Consider the following 22,021-nt stretch of genomic DNA (forward strand, 5'->3'; position numbering starts at 1 on the left):
CAGTCGATTATTCTCCTTGAGCTCGAAGAATAATCGAGTGTGTTTGGTCTATTTTCTTACGGCCTTACAATTCAAACTATAAGGCCGGTATTCATAGTCAGATCTTATATTTGAGACCGTCTTAAGTACAATCTTAAGACGTCATGAACCAATCACAGAGCCGTATTAGCATCTTAAGACATTACTTAAATTAAGACGGTCTTGAAATAAGAACCGACTATGAATACCGGCTTAAAGCCCCTTGCACAATGCGAGGCAACAGGCAATAGGAACAGGAAATAACCAAAAACTCGTTAATTACAACCTAAAAAATTCGAATGCTATGATTGGTTGGCAACAGGCAATAGGCACAGAATTTCCAATGTGACGGAAACTCTGTGCCTATTGCCTGTGTCACTGTTTATTCTGCATTTATACATATGATTTCTGATTTCTATTCCCTGTTCCTATATTGCCTGTTGCCTGGCATTATGCAAGGGGCTTAAAACTTTGTTACGTGCAATGGCCTTTACTGTATATTGCAGCAGTCTGCTGTAAAAAGCTACTTGCTGTAAGTCGAAAGAGAGTCGAGCGAGAAGTATCGCATCGATATATCGACAGTCACAGCGAGCGACGAGCGGAAGCGGAAGGTAGAGAGTAGAGAAGATGGTGGAAGAAGAAGGTCGTGTGTGTAACGGTGTAATTGGCTGCGTTCAGCCGACCTCCGCTAGCCTAGCAGTTCGCTCGTTTGGTAGCGGTTTTGATCGCAACGCCGCTTAGTGCTATCGAAGGGTCGGCTGGACAGCTCTTAGCGGTTGTTAGCGGTCGCCATCTTTGTTTTCATCGAACATAACCCAACATAACCGCGAGTAACACCGAACTAATCTCGTTGTGCGACGACGACGACGACGATCGTGTACTCACAAAAAATACGCGTAACGAGCTCGAGAGCGACGACAAGAGCCTGCAGGAATTGATAGAGCGCGAGCTGGCGCTGAGGATCTGCTCGAGCAGCACCGACGACGAAGCCGTCGAGGAAACCGAGAACGTCGTCACCGAACGTCGTCAACCTAACCGAAGACGATCAAGAGGATCGTCCTGGACCTCCGGCGCAGTTCACAGCGGCCGAGAGCGAACATTATTCCCTGATCGAGGAACCGTACGACCATCGAAACGGTTATTTGTCTCCACACATCGACGTCGAGGTCGTGAAACCAGAACCGGTGCGCTTCCACGACGAGGAAGAGGATTAGGCGTTCGTCGAGCAGCCGGAAGCCGGCGCGGGCGTTGCGCCGATAATTATTCAGAAAGCGATCAAAAGTCGAGCTGCGACGAAGTCGTCAACGTTAGCAACGACAGCGAGTATTCTATAGTGTTTGTTAAATTGGCGTATCCATAACCAGTATGGAAAATATTGTAAATTTGATTTTGAATGAATTATTGAATGATGATGATGATGACGATGATGATGATGATGATGATGAGGTCGAAGATTTACTCATTCCTATTATAAATGACCAAGGTAAGGAAGTAAATAATAATGAGCTTTGTGTAGTATGTATATGATCAATTAGTCATGTATGATTTTTGTCAGGACATATAAATATCGTCGATATTGTGGCGATTGGTGTAGAAGATGCACCAATACTACATGACTTAATACACGGAGATAGACAGAACGGAGGAATTTTAAATTTGCATTACTATGAGCATGTAGTACCACGTTACAATGATAACCAATTTCACTCGCATTTTAGAATGAGCCGAGCATTATATGAGGTGAGATATTTTTTAATAACAATAAACTTAACACTATGAAATAATAGCTGCTTTCCATTTACACCAAAACTCAGATAATTCTCACTTGTGACGTCATAACTCAGTTGAATGCACGTTCTCTTTGCATGCTGGCAAGTGAGATTCAACTGAGTTTTTATCCACAATCGAGACCGTGTGCTTTAATGAACCTAATAGACTCACATTAAAAGTGAATCTGTATTGTTATGCGATAGTTTTGTCACCAAAATAAACAGTGCAAAATGACATATGTATCTTACCTGAGTATAAAATACTCACATAACTGAGTGACTCAGATCACTTGAATGTAAATGAAAAGCAACTAATGTATATATTAACCATAACACGTGTTTTTAAATATTTTTTTGTTATAAGGAATTGGAAAATTTAATATATCGGCAAATTGGGCAAGATGAAAACAACGTTCCGTTACGGAAAAAAATACTGTTAACTATATGGATTATTGCCACTCCTGAGACCTTTAGATCCGTTGCCGACAGATTTGGGCTTCCAAAAAGTAACGCTCATGTAGTATTTAAAGAAGTAATTTGTGCATTAAAAGAAATGATGCCACAATTTGTAATATGGCCAAATGCCGAAGAGTGTGAAAATAATGAAAGGGTAATTCGTAGAATCTTTTTATTTTATACCATATATCAGCAATGTTGTGAATTCTGTTTTGTTTGTTCCAGATTTTCCGTATGCGATCACGAGGATTTCCGGGTGTTGTGGGGGCCATTGACGGATGTCACATTCCCATCAAACAACCGCCCGGAAATGCAAACGATTATTATAATCGTAAAGGATTCCATTCAATTAATTTTTAAGGTTCGTTGACTATCTATTTCAATTCTCATAATAATATTTAGTTACGTATTATTTAATACTTACATATTATTAGGTATCAAATCGTCATGTGCGATTAAATTGTCAAGATATGATAGAAATGCATGATAATATGCTGTTTTTGTTTTGAGAATCGAACAATTACATTCATAGGTTATTATATGTTATTGCAGGCATATGCGATCATACGGGTAAGTTTATAGATTGCCTAATTGGTCGGCCAGGACGAGCACATGATGCAGCTGTATTTCGCAGTAGCCCCATTTTTAATAGACTGATGGATCAAGAAAATCCAATTCTACCACCACAAAAGCACATTCTAGGCGATTCAGCGTATCCATTGCTTCAAAATCTGATGACACCTTTTCGAGACAACGGACATCTCACGCCAGAACAGTCTAGATATAACATCAAACTTTCGTCTATACGGTCGATTATTGAGCGTGCATTTGGATTATTGAAGTGCAAATGGCGGAGATTGAAATATCTCGATGTTAATAGTGTAAGAATGGCAAATTACATCATTGCAGCGGCCTGCACTCTCCACAATTTTCTTTTAATGCACGATGAAGTTAATATAAGGGAGAACTATATGAATGAGGACATTAATGAGGAAAATGGTGAAGACTACAACGATATAAATGTCGATGAAAATGAAGCAGTTGATGAAAATGCGCGGATGAAAAGGGAACAAATAATGAATAACTTATAAATTGCGAGTGTTTTTGTTTAATATTAATCCTAAGGAATGTAAAATTCTGTTAACCGAACCACCGTTGAATCCCATCACGAATAGAGAAAAGATGATACGTTATACGCTCAGGGATTGATCAGCGGCGTCGTTGTGGATTCCGGCGACGGTGTCACGCACATTTGCCCCGTGTTCGAGGAGTACGCTCTGCCACATTTGACCAGACGGTTAGATATAGCCGGACGCGATATTACGATGTATCTAATTAAATTGCTGCTGCTGCGCGGCTACGCGTTCAATCACTCGGCCGATTTTGAGACGGTACGAATGTTGAAGGAGAAACTATGTTACATCGGTTACAACATAGAAACGGAATAGAAGTTGGCTCTTGAAACCACTGTATTAGTAGAATCCTATACCGTAAGTAAAACATTACTATTATGCGTATACAGTAATTTTATTAATGTTTAAGCAATTTTTACTAAGATATACAAATCGTTGTGAATATTTTAGCTTCCTGACGGGCGTGTGATCAAAGTGGGCGGTGAGAGATTTGCGGCGCCGGAAGCGCTCTTTCAGCCTCATTTGATTAATGTCGAGGCGCAGGGAATAGCCGAGCTGGTATTTAGCACAATTCAAGCGGCTGATATCGATATCAGAAGCGAGCTATACAAGCATATCGTTCTGAGCAGGTAGTACAATGTATCCAGGGCTTCCATCGAGGCTTGAACGAGAAATGAAGCAGCTTTATCTTCAAAGAGTATTAAAGAATGATATCACTAAATTGAGTGTAAGTGTATCATAATTAATAGTACTAACATATATGTATACTGCAGATGCCTGTACTACGTACTAAATTTTTTTTTATAGAAATTTAAAATAAAAATTGAAGACTCACCTCGGCATAAGGACATGGTTTTCATGGGCGGTGCTGTATTAGCGGAAATAACGAAAGACCGTGATTCCGTGTGGATAACGCGGGAGGAATACGAAGAGAAGGGTCTTAGTGTATCAAAGAAATTAGGCTCTTACGAATCATAAGGAAAGTCATAGTAATGTAGGCTACAAAATTTTACAAAACGCGTCAGAAGACGAGGAAAAAGACCGAATATGTGACGAGAAATGCGCGAAATCATAATTATCATAAAAATATGTCGGTGATAACCTGTATGCTGATGAAATCCTGCGCTGCGATAAGTTGATTGGTCCATCATTCATTGACGCAATACCGGTGTCAAAATTGACAGATTTATCATTTTCAAAAATTTCCGCCATCTGCTGGTACCACTCCCATGGCTGTCGCCCTCGTCCGGTTTTTTTGTTATTACTTTTTATATGTTTATATCTGGTTTTTAAATTGCGAAATTTATGGTCAATCATTTGTGCAGTAACCTGCGAAATTCCTATGTCATCAAATTCTTTTTTTATTTCTCTCCAAAGCGTAATTTTTTTTATTGTTGGATTTCTAAATTTTGCCAGCCGTTCGGAATATTTGGATAGGAGGAATAAAATGGATTTATGATTCCATTCAAATGTAGAATCTGAAATAAAGAATATATAAAACATTGATTATCGTATCAAACAAATGTGCGTATTGTTCTTTTTTAAACTTAACTTAATCTCTAACACATTAATTTAGGAAATTCATAATGTACCGTTTTCATCATTAGGTATTTCGTTGAGGTCCTCTTGTGCTACCATTGTGTGATCCGGGTTGATTTGGCTACAGTCAGAATGGCTATTTTCACTTATATTACGTATAATTCATGAATGTGAACATTAAATATTAATTTAATAAAATCGTGACTTCGTCATATTTCGGATAGTTTTCGATTGAAGTACTTTCGTCAATTAGGTATGAAAACGATGTTGCATTTAATGTGTATTTATAGTTCTCAGGTAAATGTTCAACATATCGATTAAGTTTTATTGTTACTTACGTGATACCTGATGAAAAAACTTCATTCCTATTTCCTTGTATTTGTCATACTATTCTCTAAAAAAAAGGTGTAAATACAATTGAAATTGTAAAAACGATTTTATTCGATGTGAAACACTACCTGCCTTTCCATTACGGTAATATGTAAAAAAAACCCGCAAGCACGATCAGTGCGTGACTTTACATTTAAAGTCCCTATTTCATATGCATACATGTTATGAAACATGAATTATACGTAATATAAGTGAAAATAGCCATCTGTTGTTGATTAAAAACTGTTTGAAATTAAATAGTTAGATTTGTATATATGAAATGTTGAGATATTTACAACTTGTTCTTATTATAAGCAACAATGCATAGAATCATAGAATAAAAACATGAAATTTTAATTTTACGTGTATCGCAAAATATTTTACAATACAATGATTCCAATTTGGTTCTCATATCATACTTGTTTATGTGCTCATTATCACACTCACATGCAAGTCTGCGATCTTTTTAATTTCAGTCAATATATTACCATTAATTATACTTTATATATAAGTATACGTATATTATAGTTATTATTTCCCGCAACACAAAAAGTTTTAAGATATGCATTTACTTTTGGATATTCTTTCGTAAGGTGTATTGTACAGATAAATGTAATTTTTTACAATTATTTTCTGTTTTTACTAAGTCATATTATTACTTTCTATAAGAAATATTTGCTCCTCTTTAAAGAATCATAAAAATCATAAATCGAACATTTATTATGCGAGATTTAATATTTGAAAAAGTTATGCAAGAATTGAGTTTTTTGTTAAAATTACCTCGTAAAATACATAAATTAAAGGATGATTTGAGGGAGAGAATTTTGTACATTGTATATATAATTTCTTATGTTTCGTTTATTGACAGAAATGAATTTGTTTCACGAAGAAAACCTATTTCATGCTCACCTTCCTGTGCTCTTTTTGTACAAGAATGTATGAGATGAAAGGTTTGACGAATGGCACGATGTGAAAATGATTATTTTATAATAAATCTACAACAGTCTTTATTACGTTTTTCCATGTGACCTTTATATTGCATAGCAATGTACATGTTTTTATGTACGAATAAAAATAACAGTACAATCTGGTATTACACAATTCAGCGTTTAATTAGATTGTAATGTGTAACAAGAGATAAATGTATCCAATTTTCGTTAAAGATTTGTACAATTGGATTTTGCGACAGCGTTCTGTACAACAAATATAACGGGCTGTTATTCGAAGAGAAAAAAAATAGTCTGTAAACGGTGCTGTAGCCACGCGTGCTTCATCGAAGTCGTTTTTTTTTTCAAGTGTATATAATTGCTATACACTCACTTATATCATAAATGGCTTTAACATAACGGTTAAACATAACGGTTTAACATAACGGTTGGCTTTTAACATAACGGTTCGCCCCCCCCCCTTCTGCATTCGCAAGCTATATAAGTCGATTATCTTAAGCAAATAAAAAAAGAAAAGGTAATATACAAAACGATATCATTTACGTTGTAATGGCCGTTCTACAATTCCTACAGTATGTAACAATACAAACTTGTTTTTACAGTAATCACGTGAAGACACTTCGAGATAGTGAATAAGGAATTGGATGGAAAACATTGAAGTTCTTTTCTTTTTCTTTCTTCTCATCAGTCACATTCAGAATGTAATCGGCTTGTTCTTGCATTGATCGATACAAAAGTTCGTGAAACGCTTAAGGAACTTTGGATACTCCCTCTTGTAAACGGCCCGTAAAACGGTTGCCGGGGCCCATCCACCCGGATTTACTGAAATTTAAATCAAATTATATATACGCATGAAAAGAAACAAAAGCAAAAGAATGAAACGGCGATTAAATTATTGAACATCTATATACTCACCAACTGAACAGTACGTTATTTTACACGTAATGTTCTCCCTCTTTCTTTCCTCTTCGTCTTTCGGGGGATCGATAAATGTTTGGCATACGAGACAAACCGTCAGATAAACTCTCACGCATTTACCCCCATTTGGCTGCAACAATTAATTCAACTTAGCAACTTGCTGTAACTTGTTCTAACAAACAAAGAAACTTCTGCATGAAACGTATAATACATACCGGATGATCGGGGTGTTCAGTACTGTGATTGTAGACTATCCACAGATCGTGTGCGTCGCGATCCTGATCATCAGACACCCGGCGGATGTGCGACCAAAACAACGCGTCGCGCTGGCTCGCCGGCCAGATACGTTTGTGCGTTTTCAGAAATAACAGTGTCCTTGGAAATGTTCTCGACGATCGCCATGTCCTCCAAGGTGGCTTTCCAACCACTCCTGTATTCGGGACTGAAGAATATCTTGCAGACCTCATGACCGGTCACCCCTTTGACGACGTGACACGCTTTGAGAGGATCTACGACCAGTCCGTTGGCCTCCTCCTCCCGCCTGTACATTCGCATATCACCGTCTTCGGCAAATAATTGCCAGCCACCTGCTCCGCCTACGCGAGCCGAGCGTAATGCAGCTGCTCCATCGTAATTTTCTCTATCTACAAATTGGCAATAAGAAAAATTAAAAAATGTAAGCGGTTCAATTATACCACAAATATGATTAACAATAACTGTTATTTAGAAATTAACATCAATCAAAAATTTATTTGTTAACATTCTACACACTATTGTCGTATAGAAATTACATTACAAATATATATTATCACAAGTTGCCAAAAAAAGAACATCAAGAAAACGCTTTATATATAATATCCTTTTATTTAATATTTATTTTATTTTTTTGGATAATAATTATTAACGAAAGTACATTCTCAATAACAATAAGAATAAAATCAAAGAAATGCAAAAGAGATATAATTACCTCTGGTCATTGCCTGTGCGTAGATGCTGTTGTGGTGGGGGACGTCAAAATTGAAACAGATTTCTGTTTTAAACGATCCTTTAATTGATTCTCCTCCTCGATTTTGGAAAAACGTTCTGGCAATGTTGGTTACAGGTGAGTGTTTTTGTTTATATATTATACATTTTTTATTTTTGTCATAAATCAAACAAATCATTTTTTATTTATTAAGATATCTATAAAGGCTATTTTTTTTTAATTAGGAAGACCTGTATTGCGTGGTATTCTCTCAATTAAATTTTCCAAAAGTTCATTTCGCCTTTCCAATATTTGATTTTTACGTTGCAATAATTCATTTTTATGTGTAATTGCTGTAGCAATTCTGTTATATGTATTTTCAATGCTTCGAAGTACATCTATTTTGCTTTCCTCCTGTTGCAATGCTCTGTTTCTTAATGAGCATAATTTTTTTGCATGGGTGGATTTTGTACTTTTATATTCTTTCGACGGGGTAGAAAATGTTGAAGATTGTGCAATCTCTGGTGATGTTGACTCTCCATTCGGACTACAATTACGATCGCCATCATCCGAGTGGCGTGAAGTGGAGGGCGTATCAGCACTAACTTCTGCATCACTGTCCGAAAACGCGTCAGAAGACGAGGAAAAAGACCGAATATGTGACGAGAAATGCGCGAAATCATAATTATCATAAAAATATGTCATAGTTCCGTCTTGTACAATGTTCTCTTCAGTAGTTTTTTGAACAAATTTATTGTTAGGTATTTCGTTGAGGTCCTCTTGTGCTGGCATTGTGTGATCCGGGTTGATTTGGCTACAGTTAGATTCACCCACGTTATCTTGTACAGCGTTGTTTGCAGTAACTTTTTGGAAAAATTCGGTGAAGAAGTTTACACCTGCATTAAAATGGTTCATTTCATGACAATTCATATATTATTTGCTCGCACTTGTAATACTACGAGAAACCTATAATTTCTATATTCAATATATTGTGTAGGTAAATTCCACTAACCTTTCTGTAGTTTAGAGTGAGTTTCACTACTTTCCGTCACTTCATATAACTCGCCCTGATAATTAACAGACGTAATTATACTTACTAGTCCACTTCATCTATCGATTTATACAATACTTCTATGGGCTCATCAATCATGATTTCTCCAGATTCCACGCATTTAAAAAAAAAATCGTAGGCTGCTTTATCATTATCTGTAACAAAATTTTTTGGTTTTAAAATATTTTTACCAAAATATTGAATATACGGTTTAAATTAAACTTATTTGAACATTATTACTTTTCACTCGCGCGTACTCTTTCGCTTTCAATCCTGGAATCATTATAGGTGCTCTATTTTGCTCATTAATTTTGAACCAGATTGTGAATCGCCTTTCATCTTCACCTTCTATGCAAAAGAAAATAAATATGCGATAAACACAAATGGATTTTCAAAAGAAAAAAATAGAGGTTTTCTATTTTATATCACATACATGTGTTTATCGAGATATTGCAATAATATATAATTTAAAGAAATATAATACCTGCTTCAGTATTCATAGTTCTTCAGAGACTTTTCACCGGAACATCAATAAATTTCTCAGGTTATGGAATGTTTGGGAGCTCGGTCCGTCTAGGAAATCGCTCGTGATATTGCTAGAATCTGGATCATCCGTGAAAAGTACGACTTCCTTGACAACCGCCTGATACTCGTAGTCGTTGCTAACGTCGAATAATAATAATAATAATAATAATAATAATAATAATAATAATAATTTCCATGTATATATGATGATAATCTTACATTATAAAAATTATTTGACAGCAATCAGCGAATGTATTTCTTCCTATTGCGAAAATTCTTACATTGTATCACTGCGATCTCTATCCTACGGACGCGACTATTAGTTCAGCGACATCTGGATCTTGACAGAGAACAGATAGTTGCGCGTGAACTTGCGTTCCATTCAGTGCTAGTCTAGCACGTGCTAATACTTCCTTTCCTCCTCGGAAGACGCCACTCAAAAGCAGATTGTGAGCAGCCGCTCCGGCTCCTTATAAAGACGTCACTGTGTCTCCCAAAGCGAATGTCTCCTCTAGATGTCCCTGATCGGAGAGAGTGTTCACACAATCAAACTGCAAAATGAAAAATTCATACATGTGTTTATCGATATATTTTATATTGCAATAATATATAATTTAAAGAAATATAATACCTGCTTCAGTTATTCATAGTTCTTCAGAGACTTTTCACCGAAACATCAATAAATTTCTCAGGTTATGGAATGTTTGGGAGCTCGGTCCGTCTAGGAGATCGCTCGATATTGCTAGAATCTGGATCATCCGTGAAAAGTACGACTTCCTTGATGACCGCCTGATACTCGTAGTCGTTGCTAACGTCGACGACTTCGTCGCGGCTCGACTTTTGATTAATGAGCTTTCGTTCGTTTTCTGAATAATTACAACGCCCGTACCAGCTTCCGGCTGTTCGACGAACGCCTGATCCTCTTCCTCGTCGTGGAAGCGCACCGGTTCTGGTTTCACGACCTCGAGGTCGATGTGTGGAGACAAATGACCGTTTCGGTGGCCGTACACGGTTCCTCGATCAAAGAATAATGTTCGCTCTCGGCCGCTATGAATTGCGCGTTAACGTCGACGGGATCCTGCCGGCGGTCCAGGACGATCCTCTTGATCGTCTTCGGTTGGGTGACGACGTTCTCGGTTTCCTCGACGGCTTCGTCGTCGGTGCTGCTCGAGCAGATCCTCAGCGCCAGCTCGCTCTCTATCAATTCCTGCAGGCTCTTGTCGTCGCTCTCGAGCTCGTTACGCGTATTTTTTGTGAGTACACGATCGTCGTTGTCGTCGTCGCACAACGAGATTAGTTCGGTGTTACTCGGGGGTTTTTTCATTCGCCCTCGGATGAGGACTATTACGGTGCCTTATCCCCTAGGGTATATTAGCACAATGGAACTAGGCCCAAATATGTGATTTCCTCTAATAGTCAGATAACTTTATCGATATGCCTCAAAAACTTAAAAATAACGTATAGAATATTCCACTTCTTCGATTTAATGAGACGACATATATCTATTTCCTCCAGATAGCCCTCTGCTCTTAATTCCGCATCCATGTCAATCCTTTTAGCATCGTACTTGTGGCATCTTGTTAAAAGATGTTGCAAATCCTCATTTTCGTATCCACATTCACATCTTGCTGTATCAACATAACCTTTCCTCTTAAGAGACGCACCGAGGTTGTAGTGATTTGCTCTCAATCTGTTAAGTAGGGTGACAAAATATCTCTCTGCATTAACCTCTCTAAACCATGGTATCACTGCTGCTCTATCATAGAAATTCTGAAAGTAAAATGCACCCTTGTACACGGATTCTCGAGTAATCGATAGTTGTGTGGCATCCCACGTCTCCCTTCTAGCACACTTCATGAGATCCCCCACTGGGATCTCGATGGTGGGGTCGGCCTCCTCATTGGCTGCCTCCTTCGCTAGCGCGTCGGCCATCTCGTTGCCGGTGATCCCGACATGCGCGGGAATCCAAACTAGAACGACATTCTTTCCGTGCACAACTTCCAATTCATAAATTAGAATTCTAGCCTCCGTAATGTATTTATTCTTATGTACGTTAATGTGGTTGTTATATATAGCCTGTAAAACAGATTTACAATCTGAAAAAATGACAATATCTTTTTTCCTTTCTGCATGTTGCATCTTCATTATTTGCAGAGCCGATTTAACTGCAAAAGCCTCCGCCGTATATGAGGAGCACTGATAGTGAAGACTCATCTTGTACGCTGTTACTTGGTCGCAGATAACTATACTGGCTCCAGTGGATCTTGAATTCTCATTGTATGATCCGTCCGTGAAAATTATCTCAGGGGTATCACTCAGGCAAAACAGATCTATGACTTTTCGAACCAGAATTCGATCCGAGAATCCCTCGTGTTTTCTATCTTTACCAATTTCAAGATCCACCTTGGGCCTAAATGTATGTGCATAATATACACTCTGAAAAATTTCGGATTTTCTATGGGGGCCGATTGCAGTCCTATATGTACGGGTCCCTCTCCATATTTCCGACAGAAGAGACATTCTGTACTGGGGCTGACGGAATCTAGCATAGTTCTCACGATCTAGGAGTCGCTGTAACTTGTCACAAAGACCGTTTCGGTTATATGCGATCGCCTTGTTTACGAAGTTACGTCCAAGAAGCATAGCACGGTCTCTCAGATACCTCACTTTCGCCTCCGCTATAATTACATTGGTAGGAGTACTATTTCTATACCCCAAGGCAGTACGGATGCCCAAATACTGTGATCTTTCCATTTTCAGCTGCAGTGTTGCGTCTCTAGGAAAGTAGACGAAACTTCCGTAGTCCGTGACTGATCTTACCAGGCTCTTATAGAGCATGAGGGCCGTGTTGACCTCCATACCTTTAGATACTTTACATAGATACTTAATAACGGAGTTAGCTCGATTTACCTTGGCTCTGACTTCTGTAACTTGTCGATCAAACTTCAACCTATTATCCAACCAGATTCCCAGGAACTTGGCACTACAGCTATTGAACACTTCGCAGTCACCCACTCCAATACTAAGACCTCTAACCAGGAAACCACTCTTAGAGAATTCCACAAGTACAGATTTCTTCGGCGCCAGATCCAGACCGATCTCACGCAGTCGCTCCGCAACAATATCCACAGCACGTTGGAGCAGCTCCTTATTCCGACAGCGATTCGGGCCGCTGATGTAAAGCCCGATATCATCTGCAAATTCTACCGCCTCAACACCCTCAGGAAGGTCAGCACAAAGACCCTGCGTGACCAGGGAATATAGCACAGGACTAAGAACAGCGCCCTGCGGGAGTCCCTTGTAGACGTATCGAGTTATAAATTCACGAGAATTAACAATAAAACGTACCTTTCTACGATATAGCCAGTTACGAATAAACCTGACAATACCGAGGGGACAATTCAGCGCCGTTAGCTTGTCCATCGTAATGCGGAAGTCGACGCAGTCGTAGGCAGACGCCACGTCGAGAAAGAACGCAAGGGTATATTCCCCAGCACAAACAGAAGCCCTGATATCCGACACAATTCTAGTTAAATTATCCGCGCAGGATCTGCCCCTACGGAATCCACTCTGAGAGGTACTGAATTTATCCTCCTTCTCCGCCCACCAAATAAGCCTCTCATTGATCATCCTTTCCATTACCTTGCCTACGCACGACGACAGCGAAATAGGACGCACCTTCTCACTTCCCGCCTTGTCTATAAATATTACTTGATAGTTCAGCCACTCTGTAGGCAACGTCCCCGATGACCAGACCACGTTGAAAAGCTCGAGGAGACAAACTTTGGCAGGCTCTGGTAGGAGCCGGATCATCTTATATTCAATTCCATCGAGTCCGGGAGACGAATCCTTCCTAATCATCTCTATTGCTCTATTCAGTTCAGCGCGAACAAACGGAGCGTCCAGCTCATCGTCGGGACAACCATCGTCGAGGTTCGCATTAGGGTCCGTTCCCACATACGGAGGAGCCAGCCCGTCAATGGAGGATTTAATAACCTCCTCTCTATTCTTCGTGGGTCAAGCATGCCAATCCAGGTTCTTCCTGGCATTCTTAAGGATGCGCATCGTTCTCCACACATAGCTAAGGCTGGTAAACCGGTTAATATCTCCGCAAAATCTCTCAAAACTGGCTCTCTTCTTGGTCTTCAGAGTACGCCTGGCCAGCGCCCTGGTTCTCTTATACTCAACCCAGTCGTGAATACTCTTCGTCCTTCTCCAGGTGGCAAAAGCAGATCTTCTGTTCCGGATCGCCTCATCACACTCCAGATCCCACCACTTATGCGATCTCTTGCGCTTATCGGGGTCGTCCGGGGGAGGTCCGGGGTCCTCGAGAGGTCTACCCGACGCAACCGAGACAGATCTCCTCAATATCTCCACAAAGTAATCGTAATATTTCTCCAGGTCTGCCTTGAACAGCTCACAATGCGGAAGAAGGGATGAAACGACCTCGCTCTCCACCAGCCTACCAAACCGCGACCAATCAGTTCTCCTGGTAGACAATCTATTAGTGGCTTTCCTGTATATTTGAGGGTGGACGTCAAATGAGAAAGATATTGGGTAGTGATCACTATCCCATGTCTCCTCTAGTTGTCGATAAGAGACTCTATCAACAATACCTCTAGATCCGAACATCAGATCCAGGTTGGAGTTTCTCTGGCCGCGAAGGCCCTGGCGCGACTTGGTATCCGTATTTATACACATAAGGTCCTCTTCATCCATCACCTCATAAAGTAGGTCACCCTTATCGTTTGTGGTAGGGCAGTTCCAGACAACGTTATGAGCATTCATGTCTCCCAATATGATCGAGTCATCATTGTTTCCCTTGATGGTCTGAAAAACAGGAAAGAGATCACGCCTCGTCATAGGTTCATTCGGATGTCTGTACACAGCAACTATGTTCAGGTTTCTGTTCAAGGACTTGGTCCTCACGCCGACAACATCGTATCCCACCGGCAAAGTCCCCGGGATTCGAAGAACCTCAAAATCCAGACCGTTACGAACGGAAATTGACACACCCCCACTGCCAAGACGGTTGCTACTATTAACTGTTCTATGACTAGAAAAATAGACTCTGTTAGGGCTCGAACATCTGGTCTCAGTAAGAACAATAATATCGTACTCTAAAACGTTTGAAGTGAGCTCATCTCTACTCGTCTGATAACCTCGACAATTCCACATTAGAAGGTTAATTTATGCTATGGGGAGGGACCTAGGCCTCCCAAGCCTAACCGGAATCTTCTCTAAATCCTTAATTCTGTTATGATCACTTCTCGCCGATGCATAATCAGCTCCTCCGCCGTCCACACCTGCCCGACCATCTGGGTGTATAAGAGCACCAATTAAAATATCTCTTGCATCCGGAAACCTCTGCAGCAACTGCAGAATGCTATTTAGGACCTCCCCCACGTGGCCGTGAGAGGAGTCCGAGTCAACACGGACCCGCGAGTCCCTCCCCGCAACCTCCGCCCAGGAGGCACCGTTATATGCTGCCCGCTGGGCTATGCCTCTCTTATCCTTAGTTATCTCTCCCGCACGGTTGTCAAATTGAGCGTAATAATTTCCTATATGGCTAGGAGGCCTCACAGAGGGTCTCCCAGACCTGCGAACACGACTGTCCTCCACCATCTCATGATTTGCGTCACCCGCTGACGGGATTCGCCTGGCATCCCCCGACTCCGCAGCACCACTCCGCGATTCCGCCCTCCTGGGCAACGCTGGCCACGTCTTGGGTTCCCTAAAATCGTCCTGGGGCCTTGCAACAAAGGTGCCCCCCTCCACCAACCTTGCCGCCCTATGGAATGAGATATTATTGTGAGCCATAGTAATGTTAATATTCTTATTTTTCTCGAACACGGGGCATCCTCTATACGTAGACTTATGATGACCATTGCAATTATAACAGGATACCGGTCTGTCGCAGTGTCCATGAGATTTATCACCGCAGACGATACACCGCGTTTCACTCTTGCAAGCAATCTTAGAGTGGCCAAATCTAAAGCAGTTGTAACACTGACGAGTGGGCGGTACATACGGTCTAACTTTCAGTCCCACGCCGTTCCCAAAGATCCTAAGATCTCGTGTCTTATCGGCCTTAAATGTAATAATAATATTGTCCGTACTGACTAGACTAGATTTCTGCTGCTCGGGGTCCCATCTTCGCCGTAACATCCTCTCCATTTTAAGAATACCAGTTTTATCCTGAATCACGTCCCACAGGGCCGGGATACTGGAAGGCCAGTCCGAGATGACCCCCTTACATATAATTGCACGTTGTTCCAGGAAAGCCGTGAGTTTCGATTGTTTACCTATAATGTCTAATGCAGAATTAGCAAAAGAGAAATCCTTAAATTCTAATTCAGCCGAAAAATGGTTAGTCATCTCCAGCGTTAACGGGCAAATCTGCATCTCATTAAGCAACATCCACATCTTGATACGATTCCTACCTTTTGTTGTAGAGGATTGGTCATGGGGGAGGCGTATAGTAATCTTAGCGATTCCCTTATGATCGTCATCATATCTCGCAAATTTTTGCACGTCAGAATTATTATTGCATTTTCTCAATACGGAATCGCAAACAGTATACGTCTCTTTATCCGGCACCGGGGGAACGTTCACGTTACTTACACGTGTCGAACTCGTGTCATTCGCATTATTATCTACAGATGACTGCGTGCTATTGAAGCCCGTGGCATTCAAGGTCGTTTTGTTTATTAAAAGGTCACGACCTCTAGTTTCCTCTAAACTCGTGAAGGAATTATCCTCCATCTCGATATCAGTCTCCTTACTATTAACGACGGTTAGATCGCTCCGCTCACGTGTACCTTTCTCCATTCTTATTCTCTGGGAGAAGTTGTCGAATTCCCGCTCAGATGTGCCGATGCGTTGTTTCTTGCTGAAATTCTCCGAGTCATCGTCAGAGAGCAGAGGGCTATCACGTGGGCGTCTCGTGGTCAAGTCCGTTGACTGCATAAGGATCCTCTTCACTTTCTCACGGAGGAAAATAGATCTGTGCTCCCTCTCCGAGGGGGGGGAGCAAAACTAATTAGCGATAGTTAGCCCTCCCAAATAAGGACCTCCAATAATTACCCCCCCCGCACGCAACTCAGAGTTCAAGACTCGAGATAGACTCGCGGCAAACAATCAAGCAACGCGCAAACACGTCCGCCTCGCACGGTGGCTCAAGCCGAACTCCTCGGTGTTACTCGCGGTTATGTTGGGTTAGGTTCGATGAAAACAAAGATGGCGACCGCTAACAACCGCTAACAACCGCTAACTATAGCGCTTCTGTCCAGCCGAATATTTGCGTAGCAAGCGCTCGCCGCTTACATGCGCTACGGGTAGCAGAGGGTCGGCTGGACTCAGCCATTGACTCTCCACATACTGTGAAATTTTATACTATTTAGCTTCTTACAGCAGATGCTGCAAAAGTACAGTAAGTATATACTCGTTTAATCACAGATATTATGCACTTCTGTCGCAATTTTAGACTGTGTATTGTGTTACCAGGGATTCTTCGACCGTAAGGATCGAGAGCAATAGACTGCTTGGTTTTACTACTAACGAGCACTTTACTGAAGCCGCATTTGACGTGCATGCTCGAAAAAAGGCGGGCTCGTCTATCAGTATCATTACTGCCAGGCCGAGTAGAGGATCGAATAATAAGCGGGACCGGCGGGACAACCAGTAACAACGGTGCGGTGTTGTTAAATTATTATATTGTGCCAGTATTTCCCTCGTCATATTCAAGTTCTGAATTTGTTGGAAATCATAACTGCTGGTAATTATTATATCTCTTCATTAAATAGCATGTTGTACACATAACCTATATAGGATTTTATATAATCCTTTTTTATACAACCATCACATGGCCTAGTTTACACCGATCACTTAATACGCGTATTAAAAAGTAAATAACTAATAGTAAATTAGTTTGATTATTGATTGATCAGTTAAAATATACTATAGTTTGTAGTCGCGCGGCTTATTATCAGTCGACGACCGACTTCCTTTCTCGATGTAACGCGATTACGACGTGGTATCTCGGTATCGTACGTGTTATCGTGACGATCGCCGGGATGGACGCGAGGATCCGGCGAACGATGATCCTCGGAACATGACGCGATTTACGTAATCGTATACCTGTCCTCGCGGAAAATAACAGACAAGAGAAAGAGAGAGAGGGAGGGAGGGAGGGAGGGAGGGAGGGAGGGAGGGAGGGAGGGAGGGAGGGAGGGATGGAGGGAGGGAGGGAGGGAGGGAGGGAGGGATGGAGGGAGGGAGGGAGGGAGGGAGGGAGGGAGGGAGGGAGGGAGGGAGGGAGGGAGAGAGAGAGAGAGAGAGAGAGAGAGGGAGGGAGTTACGCAAGGTACGATTATACATAGGTATATATGATGCCCTCGGGTGTCGCAATATTTCCATGGAGATGTACATATGGAGGTATTCGCGTCCTAGACTTTCCTCCAGCATTCTATCGTTGAGCGATGTTTACTATTTGATACGCGTATCAAGAAATTAGTGTAAACTAGGCCAATAACTGGTCAAATTGGTCGTTAAATTTTGTTACACTCCCAGATACAAAGTCCAAAATCGGGTCATAAGACATTTTAAAGACGTCTTATGACCCGATTTTAGACAGTGTTGTCTGGGTTGTTATATCTTGTCAATAATACATGCTGGAATATCAGTATTGTTATATACTTCATTGATTGGTATTAGTATAAGTTATAGTGTACAGTATTATTTCTTATTATTCAATTACAATGAAATAAGCTTATATATTTCATAGAAATATAAATTATATATCAAAAGCAGCATATACATTGACAGATTTTCATGTGCAATTATAATAATTTTCAGTATATATACACTGAGAAAAAAAAATCGTTGATTCAAAGAAATATTATTTGATAAATATTATATTCTATTTCGTGGTATAGAAACATTATCATAAAATGACGTATACGTACAATCCTTTGGTTAAAGTATTAATTGTAAATAAGTGATGGCTCGTAGTCTCATATTATTGTTTATTTGAATTAATTTGATGTCACTTTGACATCATTTTGACTAGGTTGTTTTCACTGGGTAGAAAAAGGTTACAAAATAAAAATTTTTTATAACTACTTCAATTAATAGAGCGACCAACACTGGCATTACTTTATTTTTGTTACAATAACGTTTCAACCACCGATTGTGGTCCTTTTCAAGTATAATAGCAGAGTAACAAAGAAAAAGTCACATAATTCACCTAATAAATTCGGTTTCGTCGAAGGTGGAATACATAAGTGCCGTAATACACGTCTATATCAATCGACATTTACATTAATACTAATTGAAGTTTTTAATTACTTATTGGCATTAATAAGGAGTTAAATTTTTTAATGTTTTAATAAATATTATACAAGTATATGTTATGTTTCAGAGGTAGTTAATCAGTCTGAAAAAATTTCAATAGAAACCTTTAGTCAACTTATGCAGGCTGCATTAAGAGTTGCCAAGCAAAGGCATCGAGATCGAGTTCGAAGGGAAAGGATCCGGAAGCATCATGTTGGAAATGGCCGACAATATTTGCAAGATATGAATAATTTATACAACAATAATGAAGATGCTCGAAGATCAACATGATCTAAGTTTCTACGTAATATTTATGAAAGATAAAGATTTCAAGATAAGATCCTACATATTATATGTTTTACTTTTGTTTAAAATATTTAGTTTTTCAATAGAAGGCGTTTTCTCGTTCCAATAAGGCGATTTCTTTTTTAGGGCTCGGACAGAATGTATAGATTGAATCGTCTAGTCCAGGGTTAGAAATTTTTTTTTCCCAGTATTCTCTGAACGCCTTTGAGTTAGTTGTGCAAAAGTTACGTTTAGCAATTCTAAATTAATACATGTATATTATATAAGTTCCAGTTTTGTTTAAAATATTTCGTTCTCTGAACAAAAGACAGTTCTTGATTTAGAAGTATTTATCGAATTGTCTAGTCCACAGTCAGACAAATATTTTTTGTTCCTATTTTGTTCCTAATAGTTTATAAGTAAGGAAAGATTAAATAATGATTTATGATATATATTTTGTTCCTAATAGTTTATAAGTAAGGAAATATTCATTATATAGTATATATATTATGTTTATTATATAGTATATATATATACTATATAATATATATATATATATATATATATATACAATATATATACAATACAATATATACTATACAATATACTATACAATATATATATATATATATATATATATATTGAAAGTAAATTAAAATATACTATATAAAGTACTATATAAACTGCAACATTTGTGATGATATGTTCTCAAAAACTTAAATATTTATAAAAATTAATAAAAGTGATCATATTAGATAAATATTTATAACTTTTTGTATTTATTTCATATAATTTTGAGTTTTGAAAAAGACCTTTTCAAAATGATACATTAACCCTCGTGTAAAGAGTCGTTCATGATTTTGTAAACTTCCGAAGCTGTTCTAAGAGATTTTTATTACTGAAAGGTTTTTAAATTATTTTTTCTAAACTATTTTTTTTTAATATTTTAAATTCAACAATGTTGGAAGATAAATATTTTTTATATTAAAAAATAAATAAAAATTTATTATATTTCCTACAAAAAAACTCAAATTGAGCGTAAGATTAATAAAAAATGTTAAATTAAATTAATATCATTACAATAATAGCAGAATTACACAAATAAAGTCATAAATTATGCAGCAAAATTGTCTAAACACTGTTTCCACTAAATGTTTTGGATAAAAATTCCATTTTTTTAAAACTTGGTTTTCACTGTGGATTATCTAAAACCGTGGGAATCCAGTCTTAAAAATGGTGGAATTACAATCGAAACAATTTGAAGTGATTATTGTAATTTAGCTGCATAATTAAAATTTCCTGGCCCTCAGCTAATCCCTCGCTGCACCCATATTGAATCGCGACGTCAGAGGCGAGAAATGACATGCTGAGAATTCTTGCGGGCCATTTTCAAATAAAAAGATATTTAGATAAAAAGACACTTAGGATCGCTTTAGCATACTTGTAAAATATTCCGAAAATGTCTTTTCATCTAAATATCTTTTTATTTGAAAATGGCCCGCAAGAATTCTCAACGTGTTATTTATCGCCTCTGGACGTCGCGATTCAATATGGGTGCAGCGAGGGATCAGCTGGGGGCCAGGAGCCTTCATGCACTTTATTTGTGCAATTTTGCTACACGGTATATTCTGCCAAAATTATTTGTATTTCTGCTCTACTTCTTACGCAAGCATCTGCCGTAATTCTTGTTGAATTCTGCTGTATATAAATGCGTATTTCTGCAAATTATTAGCAGTAGGCGCTGCTACAAATCTGGCGCGATTATGTTGCACTGCGATTTGCGCAAGCATCTGCCGCATTTCTTGCACTATTCTGCTATATGTAAATGCATACACATATCTTCCACAATTCTGTTGCACTACGACGAGAGCAAGTTTCTGCCAACAGAAAAATAGTCAAAGTTGGAAATAGAAAACGCATGATCTGCCCGAAAGTTAGTGCACGACTTTTCGTACAGTTTTACAGCAGAATTGCAAAGGACTGGTTACCAGGGAGGCTTCCTTGTGCTTATTTTTTTAAAAGAGCTGAACTTAATACTTCTCTGAATAGAAAATATTTTCTAAAAATCATTGGACAATGTGGCAGTGACAAATGTAAAAATTTATTTTATGCTGTTGCTGATGAAGAACTAAAGAAAGATTGTAATTTGTTAATTCGTGTAAAAAATCGAAACACAACTTTTACTGACCATGAAGATATTCGGCGACCTTTGAGAGGACTTCGGAGGAAAGAAATTGGTAAAGAGTGTGTAAATGAAGGCTGTGCTAACGTCTTAAAAAAAACTAGCTAGACAGAACTTAAATAAAGGAGATACTGAAGGACCAATAATACCAACGCTTGATGTTTTACAACATGCAAAGAGTGAATGCATAGATGAAGATCTCAATATTAAAAAGGAAGATAGATTAAATCCAATTGAAACTTTATATAAAATGCAATTTGAGCCACCGTTTATTGGTTGTATTCAAGATGTTGAATATAATCCATTTTTTTTATTTTATAGGACGCCAGAACAAACTTCAGTATTTCAACAATATTGCAGTACCGTAAAGAAGTCAAAAATAAGTATAGATGCTACTGGCAGTATCATACAAAAATTAACACGACCAAAAGAGCTGAAATCAGCTTATATTTTTTTATACTGCATAGTAATTAATTTTGATAATACTATTTTATCCGTATATCAAATGTTAACAGAAGCGCAAGATGCAGAT

The 22,021-nt window shown here is 38.9% G+C and overlaps 2 protein-coding genes, 1 long non-coding RNA gene and 2 pseudogenes across 5 annotated transcripts; 1 reads left to right on the forward strand and 4 right to left on the reverse strand.

The window, feature by feature from the left end:
- The first annotated feature begins 607 nt into the window (after positions 1-607).
- Positions 608-4,899, forward strand: LOC139783898 (putative nuclease HARBI1; annotated as a pseudogene).
- LOC139783899 (uncharacterized) lies at positions 3,899-5,268 on the reverse strand. The gene is made up of 3 exons (XR_011721419.1): positions 5,254-5,268; positions 4,479-5,051; positions 3,899-4,037 (listed from the first exon to the last, which is right to left on the reverse strand). It is a non-coding gene; the product is annotated as an uncharacterized lncRNA (long non-coding RNA).
- An 854-nt stretch (positions 5,269-6,122) lies between these two features.
- Positions 6,123-9,664, reverse strand: LOC139783892 (ceramide transfer protein-like; annotated as a pseudogene).
- LOC139783896 (uncharacterized) lies at positions 8,177-13,553 on the reverse strand. 3 transcript variants are annotated; one of them, XM_071723059.1, is made up of 7 exons: positions 13,038-13,553; positions 10,321-12,974; positions 9,909-10,240; positions 9,649-9,826; positions 9,405-9,512; positions 9,126-9,319; positions 8,177-9,009 (listed from the first exon to the last, which is right to left on the reverse strand). In XM_071723059.1, the coding sequence occupies exons 1-2, from the start codon at positions 13,548-13,550 to the stop codon at positions 11,106-11,108; spliced, it is 2,382 nt and encodes a 793-aa protein (XP_071579160.1). In that variant the 5' UTR covers positions 13,551-13,553; the 3' UTR covers positions 8,177-9,009; positions 9,126-9,319; positions 9,405-9,512; positions 9,649-9,826; positions 9,909-10,240; positions 10,321-11,105. The 3 variants fall into 3 exon arrangements, with proteins under 3 accessions (XP_071579160.1, XP_071579159.1, XP_071579158.1); XM_071723058.1 differs by having other exon boundaries at positions 9,971-10,240; positions 10,321-13,553; XM_071723057.1 differs by having other exon boundaries at positions 10,321-13,553.
- Positions 13,554-13,706: 153 nt separating this feature from the next.
- LOC139783893 (uncharacterized) lies at positions 13,707-14,867 on the reverse strand. The gene has a single exon (XM_071723055.1). The coding sequence runs from the start codon at positions 14,865-14,867 to the stop codon at positions 13,707-13,709; it is 1,161 nt and encodes a 386-aa protein (XP_071579156.1).
- Between the last annotated feature and the right edge of the window lie 7,154 nt (positions 14,868-22,021).

Source organism: Temnothorax nylanderi, unplaced genomic scaffold, assembly GCF_030848795.1.
Source record: "Temnothorax nylanderi isolate EJ_2023f unplaced genomic scaffold, tnyl_v1.0 TNYL_tig0556_pilon, whole genome shotgun sequence".
In the NCBI taxonomy this organism is placed as follows: Eukaryota; Metazoa; Arthropoda; class Insecta; order Hymenoptera; family Formicidae; genus Temnothorax; species Temnothorax nylanderi.